This window comes from Rhodotorula toruloides (genome assembly GCF_000320785.1).
Source record: "Rhodotorula toruloides NP11 unplaced genomic scaffold Scaffold10, whole genome shotgun sequence".
NCBI classification, from domain to species: domain Eukaryota; kingdom Fungi; phylum Basidiomycota; class Microbotryomycetes; order Sporidiobolales; family Sporidiobolaceae; genus Rhodotorula; species Rhodotorula toruloides.
Window position 1 is genome coordinate 35,274 of NW_015622970.1, and position 13,195 is coordinate 48,468.

At 61.6% G+C, this 13,195-nt stretch overlaps 5 protein-coding genes across 5 annotated transcripts; 1 reads left to right on the forward strand and 4 right to left on the reverse strand.

Annotated features, from left to right (window-relative positions):
• Window positions 1-361: 361 nt before the first annotated feature.
• On the reverse strand, window positions 362-1,399 carry RHTO_00637 (translocation protein SEC62; the record flags this gene model as incomplete). The annotated part of the gene is made up of 4 exons (XM_016414321.1): window positions 362-592; window positions 663-1,135; window positions 1,195-1,290; window positions 1,357-1,399. 4 exons carry the CDS (start codon window positions 1,397-1,399, stop codon window positions 362-364), a joined length of 843 nt encoding a protein of 280 aa, XP_016273477.1.
• Window positions 1,400-1,551: 152 nt separating this feature from the next.
• RHTO_00638 (condensin complex subunit 1) lies at window positions 1,552-6,647 on the forward strand (the record flags this gene model as incomplete). The annotated part of the gene is made up of 15 exons (XM_016414322.1): window positions 1,552-1,672; window positions 1,735-1,813; window positions 1,875-1,933; window positions 2,068-2,240; window positions 2,329-2,498; window positions 2,569-2,693; window positions 2,747-2,870; window positions 2,926-3,067; window positions 3,153-4,264; window positions 4,367-4,482; window positions 4,538-4,747; window positions 4,832-5,505; window positions 5,562-6,062; window positions 6,139-6,351; window positions 6,411-6,647. The coding sequence occupies 15 exons, from the start codon at window positions 1,552-1,554 to the stop codon at window positions 6,645-6,647; spliced, it is 4,056 nt and encodes a 1,351-aa protein (XP_016273478.1).
• A 208-nt stretch (window positions 6,648-6,855) lies between these two features.
• RHTO_00639 (allantoinase) lies at window positions 6,856-8,648 on the reverse strand (the record flags this gene model as incomplete). Its single annotated transcript, XM_016414323.1, has 6 exons — window positions 6,856-6,974; window positions 7,029-7,074; window positions 7,136-7,804; window positions 7,863-8,147; window positions 8,298-8,369; window positions 8,445-8,648. The coding sequence occupies 6 exons, from the start codon at window positions 8,646-8,648 to the stop codon at window positions 6,856-6,858; spliced, it is 1,395 nt and encodes a 464-aa protein (XP_016273479.1).
• A 226-nt stretch (window positions 8,649-8,874) lies between these two features.
• Window positions 8,875-11,570, reverse strand: RHTO_00640 (dipeptidyl-peptidase III; the record flags this gene model as incomplete). Its single annotated transcript, XM_016414324.1, has 7 exons — window positions 8,875-9,008; window positions 9,072-9,505; window positions 9,584-9,941; window positions 10,015-10,149; window positions 10,207-10,371; window positions 10,424-11,030; window positions 11,085-11,570. 7 exons carry the CDS (start codon window positions 11,568-11,570, stop codon window positions 8,875-8,877), a joined length of 2,319 nt encoding a protein of 772 aa, XP_016273480.1.
• Window positions 11,571-11,838: 268 nt separating this feature from the next.
• Window positions 11,839-13,109, reverse strand: RHTO_00641 (aldo/keto reductase; the record flags this gene model as incomplete). The annotated part of the gene is made up of 5 exons (XM_016414325.1): window positions 11,839-12,265; window positions 12,400-12,568; window positions 12,635-12,715; window positions 12,796-12,963; window positions 13,037-13,109. 5 exons carry the CDS (start codon window positions 13,107-13,109, stop codon window positions 11,839-11,841), a joined length of 918 nt encoding a protein of 305 aa, XP_016273481.1.
• Window positions 13,110-13,195: the final 86 nt, after the last annotated feature.

Below are 13,195 nucleotides of genomic sequence, written 5' to 3' on the forward strand. Positions count from 1 at the left end.
AGCGAGCGTGCGGGGTCCAAGAGGGGGCGGAGGGGTGTTGTCCGGCGACGACGAAGAGGCGGGCGGCGAGCACGATTGCGAGACGGAGCAGCGGGTGACTACGTTCGGTGACGGGCAGCGCCTTCAGCTGAGTCAGGTGGTGTGAAGCGCGGAGGAAGAGGAAGCAACTCTCCTCGTACGAACGTCCGCGACCATGGCAGCTGCTGCGAACGTTGCGATTGCTGCTCAACACCCTCGAGGCGACGTGCAAGCTCGGAGAAGCGAGGCGCAGAGCCACCGATGCGGGACGAAAGGGAAAGTATGCGAGATGCGAGAGCCAAACACCAAAGCTAAGCGGACCCCCTCCTAACACTCTCGAGTGCTACTCCTCCTCCTCATCCAGGATCTCCTCGATCCTCGCTCCCCCCTCCTCAGGCGCCGCACCCTCCGTCGACTCCTCGACCAACTCCTCGGCGTCCGCGTTCAGCCCCTTCACGCGACGTTTCTTCTTGTGACCTTTTTCGGGCGAAGTAGGTGAGGAGGAGGATTTCTTGGAGCGAGACTTTTTGGGCGGGGGGACGTCCCAGCTCCAGGCGGGGATGAAGGAGTCGACCTGCGCCCGAGAGGGAGCGTCAGCGAGTCGTCCGAGATTGCGAGAGAGGGAGAACAGGCGGGGGACGCACGAATCCGACGTCTGCGAACAAGTTGGGGAAGATCCAGATCCCGGGTCGGGCGACGACCTTTGTGACGAGCCACACGACGAGTCGGACGATGGCGAGACCAAAGAAGGCCGCGATGAGTCCGAGGACAGCGACGGAGAGGTACCACACCCCGATGCGCATCTTGACGGGCCAGAGGGGGAACATGACGCCCGCGAGGACGACGGCGACCATTCCCACTGCGAGGAGGAGCTGGCGGACGGGGTTGGGGTCGACGAGCCAGACGTAGTAATCTTCGGGCGCGAAGAGCTGTTGGGGGACTATTTGGACTGCCTTGACGCCTGACGAGATTGAGGGACCGCGCGCGATGCGGAGGAAGAAGGTGTGTGGGATGAGAGAGTGCAGGAGCGCGGTTGCGGATTCCGTCGAGTCGACTTTTGGGACCGAGGCGAGCTTGGCGTATTGAGGGGAGAGGAGTGCTTTGATGGCGGATTTGCCTGCGCGAGTCGACTGTGAGCGTGAGTCTCGCACGTAGATGAGGAGCGAGAGTGCGCACCCTTGAAGTAGTCGACGCGCTTTCCGCCCAATGCGCCCGTGCGGACTTTGATGCCCGACTTGTTGCGGAGGAAGTCGACGACGCGCTTCAACTCGGCTGCGGCGTGCGATGAGGGTCAGTACCGTGGAGAGATGAGGTGGAGGGGTGAGCGAGGGGACGGACGGGGTGCGTTGTTGTGGTTGTCCTTCATGTTCTGCGACGACATGGTTCCTGTGTGAGTCTAGTGAGCCCTAGCAAGCCCTCCAATAGCCCTGTAAGCGAAAGTCGAGATGAGGACGACGAGGAACGCGACGAGGAGCGGGTCAGCCAGCGACCACAGCGCCCAACTCGCTCACAGAGGGCGAAGGAGCGCACACGATGGACTGGCAGCTCTCAACTTACATCACACAGCTCAACGACGACCCCAACTTCACCCTCACCCACAACCCGCTCGACGTCTGCCAACTCGATCAACACGACCTGCACAACGCCCTCAACAGCGCGTAGAGACTCGTTCAGTGCGTAGAGGGACTCGCTGGACTCACCTTCTTGCACCGGCAGACCTCGTCGACACACTCACGACCGAGCCAGCCGCAGTCGCAGACCCAGACACCTTTGACCAGCTCGCGTCCTTTCTCCAGTCCGTGCCCGCGCACCTTTCTCTTCCAGTGCCGGCGAACTGACTCATTCGAATCGTGCAGACATGCGGACGCGCTGAGCGGGCAGGCGCTGAGCAAGTTGTTCGACGCGATTACTTCCAGTGCGTCCGGTTACGTTCGCTCGCAGTCTGTCGGGACTGGCTTCCTTGCAGAGCCTGCGTGCTCCTCGGGATGCCTCAAGGTCGATCAAGATTGCGCGCGACATACCAACCCATTCTCTGCCCTCGTCACACAGGTTTCTCCTCCCTCCTCGACTCCCTCCGCGCCGTCGACTCCCCAACCGACCACTCCTCCTACCGCTCGTTCAAAGACCCGCTCGAGATCTATGCGTTCTTCGTCATGTGGTGCGTGAGGGTCGGGGAGAAGATTGGAGCGAAGGCGGGTGAGGCAGAGGGCGGGAGGGGAAAGGTGAGTCCCGACGATTCGAGACGATTGCTCGTGTGTCGACTCAAAGAACTGACGCTACACATCTGTCCATCCCTCGGCGAACTCACAGAAACCCGCCGCCTCGAAGTCCAAGTCCAAAACCAAGTCCTCCGCGAAAGACGCCACCTTCTCCTGGCCGTCCCAGATCCCCGACATCCTCGGCGTGATGGTCAAAGCCCTTCGGACGATCAAGACGGAGCGGATCTGGGTGACGACGGCCGAGCGGGACGAGGTCGTTGCGTGCGTTTCCTTCCCTCTCCGACTTGCTTGCGAGGTGGAAGGTGGGAGTACTGATGGCCTGGGCGCGCAGGAGCTGCTTCCTCCGCCCTTTGAACGTCCTGTGCGAACACGAATCCTACCTCAAGCAACCCGAGATCAAAGCAGGCATCTTCCGCATCCTCTGCCTCGCAGCGAAGAACCACGGTCAGGCATTCAGTGCGTCTCCTGCCCTCTCCCTCATGGTACTCGAGCTGATGGTGGGAGAACAGACGTCCAGATGACGATCATGCAGAACCTCCAGTATACGGAACACCTTGCTGAGCCGATGGCGGAACTCGTGACGGTCTACGCGAAAGAGTTCGACTCCGAAGGGCTGGGGGAGAAAGTGCTTGGGTCCGTCTCCTCCCTTCTTCCTTCTCTCCCTCGAGCTGACGAGTGCGTGCGATAGGGAGATCGCCGATCGCCAGTTCTCGGCGCAAGACACGAAAGGACCTCGCTCGTTCTCGAGGTTCTTGATCCGACTTGCGGAGACAAGTCCGAGGACGGTGTTGAAGCAGATTGTGTTGCTTCAGAAGCATCTGGACTCGGAGGTGCGTTCACGTTGACCTGGCTTCGGTTCTTGCCTCTCGCTCGAGGGTAAAGGTGCCGATGGAGCGATCGCATCGTCGCGTGCAGTCCTACCCGATGCGCAACGCGATCCTCGAAGTTCTCGGCCTGCTCATCCGCGAGTTGGCCCTCACCGAACCGGGCGCGCTCTCGCTCGACCCAGCGAAACACACCCGCCTCCTCTCGTCCTTCTTCGACCTCCTCACCGAGCGCCTGATGGACCTCAACTCGTACGTCCGCGCCAAGACCGCCTCTGTCCTCCTCAAGACCTGCGACTTGCCCCCCTCGCGCTTCCCCGCCCAACGACTCGAGATCGCGCGACTTGCAGCAAGGAGCCTGTACGACAAAGCCTCGACCGTGCGGAAGAATTGTCTGGCCCTCCTCGTCAAGCTCGTCGTGACGCATCCGTATGGATTGCATGGAGGCGAGTTGGGCAGGGAGATGTGGGAGGAGAGGTTGGACAAGTTGGAGAACGAGTTGAAGGTGTTGGATTTGCCGGATGAGGCGGAGAGGGAGGCGAGGAGGTTGATGGAGGATGTTGCTGAGGAGGAGGAGGGTGAGGGCGAAGAGGGCGCGGTCAAGCAGGAGGAGGGCGAGGAGGCGGAAGAGGAGGACGACGACGACGAGTCGGACGCCGAGGGCACGCCGAAGAAGCGTAAACCGCTAAAGGGCAAGGGCAAGGGGCGCGCGTCCGCTCCTCGTCGCTCGGAGCTCGACCTCGCTGCCGCCGACCAATCTGCCGTGCTCTCGCAAGTCGACTCTGCGACTCTCCAGCGCCTGCGCCTCACAAAGGCCTACTACACCGACGCCCTCTCGTTCATCGAGACGCTCGAAGGCGCTCTCGAGACCGTTACTGAGCTGCTCGCATCGAGCGTGAAGGGCGAGGTCCTCGAGGCGATCGAGTTCTGCAAGACGTGCAAGGAGTACAAAGTCGAGGCTGCCGAGCAAGGAGTCCGGCGCATGCTCCACCTCATTTGGAGCAAGGACGAGGCCGGCACGGCTGGCGCTGCTGCGACGGGCGCGGCGAACCAGGGTGGAGGCGAAGGCGACGAGGACGCGGTCAAGGAGGCCAAGGGCATCAGGAGCCGCCTCATCGAGTGCTACTCGCAGCTCTACTTTGAGCCGCCGCAGGACGTCAGCGAGAAGGACCAGGTCGCGTTCGTCGCGAGGAATGTCATCGAGTGAGTCCCCTTGGCTGCGTTGTCTATGCCGAGCCCCGGCGGTTCTCCGTCGTCGGGCGAGATGCTCGTCGATCTCCTAAAGCTGACTTTCTCGCCTCGCAGGCTCACGCGCGACGCGACTCTCGCAGAGCTGACCTCGCTCGAGCAGCTTCTCGCCGTCATGATGGCCAAGGGCGTCGTCGACGACCAGGTCATCACCAAGCTCTGGCAGGTCTACAGTGCGTCCCCATCCTCCTCTTTCCTCGGATACGGGTTTATCCTTGTCGCTCGCAGGCACCTCGAAGGACATCCCCAAGTTTCAGCGTCGCGGCGCCATCATCGTGCTCGGCATGTTCGCCCAGACCAAACCCGAAGTCGTCGCCGACCACGTCGACACGCTCCTCAAGATTGGACTTGGACCGCACGGCAAGCAGGACCTCGTGCTCGCCAAGTATACATGCGTCGCGCTCGGAAGAGTCGGAGGGAGCGTCAAGAAGGTCAAGGGTGCGTCGTGGCTCGAATGCTTGATCGACTTCAAGCCGCGATACGGTGAACGGTCCTGACTTCCCCTCGCGTCGACTCGCACAGGCTCCCTCAACGACGCCCAGGTCCGCCTCCCGATGGACAGCCCAGTCTTCGCTTGCCTCGCCGAAGCGATCCAGACGCCTTCCTCGTCGAAGGAGTGGTTCAGTATGGCCGAGCAGGCCGTCAACACAATCTACAACCTCGGCGACCAGCCCGACGCGCTTTGCTCTGAGATCCTGCGGCAAATGACGGTCAGGGTGTTTGGTCCGCGCGCTCAGACGGAGGATAAGGGCAAGGCGAAGGAGCAGGTTGGCGAGGAGGTTGATGGCGATGCCGAGATGGTTGAAGATGAGGTGAGGGAGGCGGGCGAGGATGCTGCGGCCGACGCGATGGACGAGGACGACGGTGCCGCCGGGCCTCAAGACCCGTTGACCGGCAACGCTTTCGACCTTTCGCAACTTGTCTTCGTCGCCGGTCACTGTGCCATCAAGCAGCTCGTCCACCTCGAGCTCGTCGAACGCGACCTCAAGCGCCGCAAGGCCGAAGAGGACAAGGCGAAAGGCGGCAAGAAGGCGGCCGACGACGAGCTCGACCAGGTCGCCGGCTCTGTCGAAGACGAGATTGGAGACGTCATCGCCGCTGCGAAGGAGAAGGAGCTGCTCTACGGGCCCGAGAGTCTGCTCGCCGTCTTTGGCCCGATGGCGGCGACCATCGTCGCCCAGCCGAAGATCTACAAGGTGCGTACGCTGTCGTCTCTCCCTACGATTATCGCTCACTCTGCACGCGCTCGCAGAACTCGATGCTCCAGACCGCCGCGACTCTCGCCCTCAGCAAGTTCATGTGTGTCAGCTCAGAGTTCTGCGCCGCACACCTCATGCTCCTCTTCAAGGTGCTTGAGACGTCGAAGGAGCCGGCCGTTCGGAGCAACATCGTCATTGCGCTCGGCGACATCGCAGTCTGCTTCTCGACGATCATGGACGAGAACTCGGATCGCCTGTACGCCGGCCTGCACGACAAGGACCCGACCGTCAAGAAGAACACGCTCATGGTGCTCACGCACTTGATCCTCAACGGCATGATCAAGGTCAAGGGACAGCTCGGCGAAATGGCCAAGTGCCTTTCCGACGACGACAAGCGGATCAAGGACCTTGCCCACCTGTTCTTCGAGGAGCTGGCGACAAAGGACAAGGCGATTTACAACAACTTGCCCGACATCATCTCGCACCTCTCGACCGGCGCCAACCCCGTCTCCGAGGATACCTTCCAGACCTCCATGCGCTTCATCTTCAAGTTTGTCGACAAGGCACGTCGCTCCCGTTCGATTCGAGAATGTCGTTAACCACTGACACCCCTTCTTGCGCCGTCCGCAGAAGAAGGAGGCCGAGTCCGTCGTCGAGAAGCTGTGCCAGCGTTTCCAGGCAACGACCGAGCCGCGACAGTGGCGCGACATCGCCTTCTGCCTCTCTCTCCTCCCCTTCAACTCGGACCTCGCCGTCAAGAAGCTCACGGAGGGCCTGCCGTTCTACCAGGACAAGCTGCACGAGGAAACGGTCTTCAAGCGCTTCGGCGAGATCTTGGCCAAGGTGCGTCTGGATTGCTTCCCCCGCCTTGCGCTCTCTGGCTCACACTTGAAACTCCGCAGATCCGCGCGCCAACGAACAAGCTCAACAAGACCGAGTCGGATCTCAAGGAATTCGAGGACGCCCTCGAAGCTCACCGCGCCAAGGGCGCTGAGGACCAGGACTTGACGAAGAAGGTCGCGAAGAGCCGGCGACGAGGTGCGGCCGCTCCCAAGGCTGCTGCTGCTGCTCCTGCGCGACGAACGGCAAGGCGCGCCAAGGCAAGGAGCGAGACGCCGCCCAGCTCGCCCGAGCGGTGAGCATTGTTGAGCGCCTTCGAGACGCCTCGATTTCCTTCGTGTTTCTGCGGGTCTGCTCGTACGTGTGTTGTGTTATTCCACCTCTTATCGCGGTCGAAGGGTGTCAGGCGCAAGCTGGATGAGAGGAACAACGGGCTCAACTCTTGACGCCTGCTCGTACGCAAGACGATCTGCCGACATGTATCCAGTTGCTCAATTCACCACCCCTCTACAACAACAGCTGGCCCGCAAAGTCCGCCTCGACGCCCTTGAAGCCAGTCTTGCGGTCGTACACCTTCTCGCCGCGCAGATACGTGCTCTTGACGGCTCCGGTGAGCGTAAGGCCCTCTGTTGCAGCAAGAGTGAGCCGAGGAGGCGTAGACGGAGCGAGAAGCAGCGCACCGTAGGGAGAGGCGCGGTTCTTGAAGTGCAACTCCGACTTGTTGATCTGAGCGACGGAAGCAGCGTAAGTCGGGAGGTTCCGCGTTTGCATGAGAAACCAGACGCACCGTGAACGACTCCTTCGGGTCGAAGATGACAAAGTCGGCGTCGGCGCCCTCCTTGATCTCGCCCTTCCGTCCCTCAAGTCCAACCTGCTTCGCCGGCCTGCTCGCAACCCACTCGAGCACCTTCTCCATTGCAATCCCTCGCTTGCTCGCCTCGGTCCAGAGCAAGCTCAAACCGAGTCCGAGCCCGCCAATCCCGCCCCAGGCACCGAGGAAGTCGCCCGCCTCGAGCTTCTTCAGCTCCGTTGTGCAAGGCGAGTGGTCCGAGACGACAAAGTCGACATCGCCGTCTAGGAGGGCCTGCCAGAGCTTCTCGCGGTTCGCATCGTCGCGGATGGGCGGGCAGCACTTGTAGAGCGTCTCGCCCTTGGCGATTTGCTCGGCAGAGAGGCAGAGGTAGTGGAAGCAGGTTTCGACCGAGAGGGGGAGGTTAAGGTCTCGTCGTGCGTGACGGAGGGCGGGAAGGGCGGAAGAGGCAGACAGGTGGACGATGTGCGTGCGGAGAGAGGGGAACTGGCGGGCGCAGCGGATGATGAGGTCAATGGCGGATTCTTCGAGCGCGGGTGGGCGAGAGGCGAGGAAAGTAGAGTATGCGGAAGGGTCGTCGTGGTCGCTGTGCGAGTGCGATGTGTTGTCGAGTTCGGCGTGGAAGAGGAAGAGCGATTTGGCGGCCTGCGTGCGAGAGGTCAGTCACTCTGCGTCAGATCGAGGACGTTCAAACGCGGCTCACGTCAAGCTCCTCCATCGCTCGCATAACGTGCTCCTCCTTGATACCCGGAAACTCGTCCACGCCGCTCTCGCACAAGAACCCCTTGAAGCCCTTGACGCCCTCTTTCGCCAATGGCTGCAAGTCGTCGGCGTTGTCCGGCACGACTCCTCCCCAGAAGCCGACGTCGATATGCCGCTTGCCCTCGGAAGCGTTCAGCTTGATGTGCAAGTTCTCGACAGTCGTTGTGGGAGGAATCGCGTTCAGCGGCATGTCGATGACGGTCGTAACGCCTCCCGAAGCGGCAGCCTGCGAGCAAACGACTATCAGTACCCGTACGAGACTTATCTGGCGGTCTTCTGCCGTCCCGGACCCGCAACTCTTCCGGATAGCCCTCTCGAAGGACGGCGCTCGTTTGGTCCCTCCTGCCGCTCCGTAGACGAGAGAGGAGGCACGCACCGCAGTACCAGTCTCGAAGCCCTCCCACTCCGTCCTGCCCGGCTCGTTCAGGTGGACATGCGCGTCGACAAGCTGCAATCGCGGGCGGAGCGGACGAAGTGAGCGACGGTTTAGCAGCGACCACGGCGAAGGAAGGCCGCTACGCACGCCTGGAAGGATCCACTGTTCGCCAGCATCGACCCAGTCTGCCTCGTCGACCGCCTCAGCCAGCTCGTCGCGCTTGATCACTCCCTCATGGACCCGCTTCACCCGCCCAGAAGCCTTGTCCACCTCGACCGTCGCAGGGGCGCCTGACGGTGCCGCAGCAGAGAATACTCGCGAAGAGAAGAAGTAGCGTGTCGAGCCGGTCATAGCGGAGCGATGCGAGCAGACAGTCTTGAGGGAAGCGAGGGAGAGAAGAGCGGGTCTGGAAGGCGAGAGCAAGCCTCGATGGGACGGTCTCTTCGAACTTGCAGACAGCTTAGACGAAAGAGTCCAGCTGATCCAGAACCCAAGCGAACAGAGGCGAGCGAAAGGAGCAAGCATCCTTGCCGACTCACGTACTGACGCTGCTGCTCGTTCTAAGCGTCTAGCCCGTCTACAGATCACGCTCAATGAAGCTCTGCACGACGCCCTCGGGGGTAGTCGGGTACTCGACGAGCTCGACGTCGCCAGTCGAGGGATTGACGACGGTGTTGGGCTGAACAAAGACCTTGCGAGGCAGCTTCTTGGCTGTGAACGCATGCCAGTGTCAGCGAGGAGCCTGGAACAAGTCGGACATGGAAGTGGACGCACCGAGGACGAGCGGACGAAGCTTGTCCACCCATTCCGCCGACGGCGCCGTCAACTCCGTGTAGAACTTGGTCGCGCCCGGTCCGTCACCCGTACTCTTCCGAACCTGAATCTCGACCAAAAGCTGTCCCATGACCTCCTTGCCGCGCTCGAGCGCAGCCTTGCGATCGACGCGAGCGAACGCATCGACGAGGTTGCCCGAGTCGTCGTGGACAAACTCGACGCGCGCAATGTCGTGGCTGATGAGCCACTGGGCGATACCGAGACGAGCTTGCATGTGCGCCTGGCCGTGCTTCTTCGTCGTCGGGTCGTAGAACTCGAGAGCGCGTACACCAGCGCGCATCATGACGAGGAAGGTGTAGTAGACGAGGTCCTCCTGCGCCTCCTTCGTGTCGTGGCCGAAGATGGTCGCAATGTCGGCGTTCGAGGCGAGGTAGCTGCGCGCGAACAAGCGGCGAAGGCAACAAAAGAGTCAGCCTGGAGAACTTCGCCGAGATCAGTCATCCTGTACGCACAGCGCAACAGCCTCAGCCCTGCACTCCTCCATCGACGACGACACCGGTCCAACCTTGGAGCCATACGTCTCGCCCGGCATGTACCACGACTCGATCGGCTCGCCCGTGAGGGGGTTGATCGTCTTCTCGGGATCAAAGTTGCGCGATCCGTCCGCGCGCTGCTGGAACAGCTTGCCGCTGCCGTGGCCAAGCAGCTCGTGGTTGGCAACTTGCACCGAGAAGGCCTTGTCCTCCCAGGCGCGGTACTGCTCGACTTCGTCCGGGTAGATGAAGGTGCAGGGCTCGCCGGGCGCCTTGGCGGAGAGGACGTTGATGAGACTGACGTTCTTGAAGCCGAGAGACTCCCTGATGTCGTAGTCTGCGAGCGGGGCAGGTGAGAGAGAACGAGATGGGCGGGAACAAGGCGGGACGCGAAGTCGAAAGTCAGCGACTGCTGAAAAGCCGTATCAGGCCGAGAAAGAGATTCGAAGACTCGCAGTTCGGGATGTTGATGCCTGCGGGAATGCCAGAAGTCGCGAAAGAGAGGATCTCGAGTGCTGTGAAGTCGGGGCGCTTGAAGACGTCGACTACGATCGCAACTCGTCAGCTTCATTGCTGACAAGCGCGGAAGGTGCAGGACACACCCTCGTACTCCTTAGGCCAGGGAAGCGTCTTGAGGTGCTCCGCAGCGCCCTGGACCAGCGTATCGAACTTTGCGCTCTCGGCCTTGTTGACGATGGCAGTGAAGCCTTCCCACTCGGCGCGGGCGCCGAAGGGGTCGACGTAGTCTTCGATGAATCCGATGTACGCTGCGGACGGACGGGGTGAGCAAGCGGAAATCGAGTGGGCAGGGAGACGCACACTCGACGACCGGCCCGACGTCCTTAACCCACGAGCGCGACCCTTCCTTGTGCGCCTCGATGTTGCCCGTCTCAAAAGACTTGGCATAGTGCTTGAGCATTTCACGCTGGTTGTCGTTCGCCGCATACTGGCCCGCCTGAGCGAGCGCGGCGTCGACTTTCGCCAGCGCATCGGCATAGTCGCCCGCTTGAAGGCGGACTTCGAAGCCGAGCTTTTCGGACTTGAGCGACTTGGGGTAGTGCGAAGGGAGGGCTGAGATAGACGCGACGAGGAGGACGAGTTCGGTGTCGGAAACGCGGGAGAGGCGGGTGTTGGCGGTTGAGATGCCTGCTGCGTCGCACAGGGCTTGGACTTCGTCGACTTGTGCGTCGGATGGAGCGGGAGAGGAGGGGTAGTAGGCGGAGACGTGGCCGGCGGAAGGCTTGCCGATCGAGAGAGACGCTTCGGGGCTGAGAGAGTAGATCTCCTCCTTCAGCTCTTGCCAGAGAGGGAGGGCGACGTCCGACCGCTGAGACGCCTTGACGACAGCCTCGAAGGACTGCTCAGAGACGCGAGGGATGAACTTGGTCGCGCCGAAGGATCGCATGTTCGAGAGGTTCGACAGGACCTGCGAGGGGAACTATCAGCTCGCTCGGCTCCGATGAAGGCGGAAGATACCCACCTGGGCCGAGTACGCCAACAGCTCGTTCCAGTCCTCGTCGCTCACGCCACTCTTCGCCTTCAAAGCCTCGAGATCCGCCGCCTTTCCCTTCGCCGCCGAGAAAGTCGCGATAACGAGGTCACACAGACGCTCAGCGGTCGGCGTAGTCTGTCGCTGAATAATCCTGCCACCCGCCCAGCTCGCCTGGCTGATATAGTGCGCATAGAGCTTCTCCTCGCGCGTGAGGGCCTTGAACGAGTCGGCGATGCGGAGTGAGCAAACAGGTGGGTTCGAGTCGGCGAGGTAGCGGCTCTTGTCGACTTGGGTGGTCATGGCGTCGTCTGTGGGCTTGGAGATGGTCGCGTAGGCGTTCGAGTGCGTGCGAGGACCGGGTGCGATGAGAGTAGTGTGGGGAGGAGGAGCGCGAGTGCGAGGAGCGTATCCGGCGGCTGTAGCGAGTGTGCGGTAGCTCGAGTGTGTCCCGAGTCGACTGGCAGCACGCAGCATTCACAAACAGACAACCGAATGAGCGACCGGAGCACGAGGGAAGCGAGCAGACCGCGTGCAAGCAATGAGGCGGACTTGCGCGGAGCTACGACTCGACTTGTGTGCACGAGAAGGACTGCGAGATGCTTGTACTGATTGCATAATGTCATTGATATTGCCCGGCGGCGAGAGAGGCGACTGTCGTGGCGAGGGCAAAGAATCGCAGCACGGGAAGGGACGACCTCGACGACGCCTGTCTCCTCTATCCCGCGCTCTATACATCCCGCGCTCACCAGTGCGAGAACTTGAGGTCGACGCCCCAGTCAGGCTTGATGAAGCGCTTGCCCTTGGTCTTGTAGAGCTCGTTGAGAGTCCGCATGTCCTCCTCGTCGAGCTTGACAATCTTGTAGTTGTCGATGATGCGCTTCTCCGTGACCGACTTGGGGAGGACGACGACGTTGCGGTTGACCTGGTACGAGATGAGGACCGTGCCGACAGAGACGCCGTGCTTGTCCGCGATCTTCTTGATGACTTCGTCCTTGAGCAGGGGCGAGTCGGTCGATCCCAGAGGCGAGTAGGCTTCGGCGAGGATGTTCTTCTTGGCGAGGTACTGGAGGAGCTCGTGCTGGGGGAGGTAAGGGTGCAGCTCGATCTGGTTGACCGCCGGGACGACCTTGGCGGTTGTCAAGAGCTGGTCGAGGTAAGCCTCGGAGAAGCTGCGTCAAAGAAAGCGTCAGTAAGAGCCTAACTGGTGTCGGCGAGCGCAGAGCCTCGTAACGAGCCTCGGACGGACGACGGCGAAGAAAAAGCCTCGAAGCTGGCGCTAAGTGGCCGCGAAACGCAAACTCACTTGGACACGCCAATCGCCTTGACCAGTCCCTTCTCAAGGATAGCCTCCATCTGCTCCCACGTCTGGTTGATGCTCCACTCGGTGTCGCGGTCGCGCGAGCCGTCGGGGAGCTTGGGGAACTTCGGGTCGTTGCCTTGGCCGTTGAGGGGGACTGGCCAGTGGATCAGGTCTGCAAGGGGGAAACGGCGCTGTAGGTCAGCCAGGACAAAGGCGAAGCGAGCGGCACAGAACTCACAGAGGTCGAGGTAGTCGAGTCCGAGGAGCTCGAGCGACTCCTTGACGGCCGCCTCGACATTGCGGTGCTTCGTGCACCAGACTGCGATCACGAATGAGTCAGCAGGAGGCAATGTAAGCCGAGGAGAGAAGCGAGTCGTGCGCCCAAGACCCGCGACTCACGCTTCGAGGTGACAAAGATCTCTTCCCGGGGTACGCCCGACGCCTTGATCCCCTCTCCAACTTCCTTCTCGTTGCCGTAGATCCACGCGCCGTCAATGTGCCGGTACCCGTTCTGGAGAGCGATCTTGACGGCGTTGCTGACCTCGCCCGGGTTCGACTGCCAGGTACCTGTGGGACATCGGGCAGAGTGTCAGCGAATGCAAGGAGCGATGTGCGCTCGTCTGCGAGACCTGCGACGCACCGAGGCCGACAGCGGGGATCGCTTTGCCGCCGTGTGAGAGAGGGAACGAGGGGACGTCGATGTAGCTGGGCATGCTGGAAGTCGGGTGATTAGATGAGTTTAGGGAGTGTAGAGAGTGTACGTGTGCACGGGAGAGCAAAGGAGGGAGAGCGAGACGAG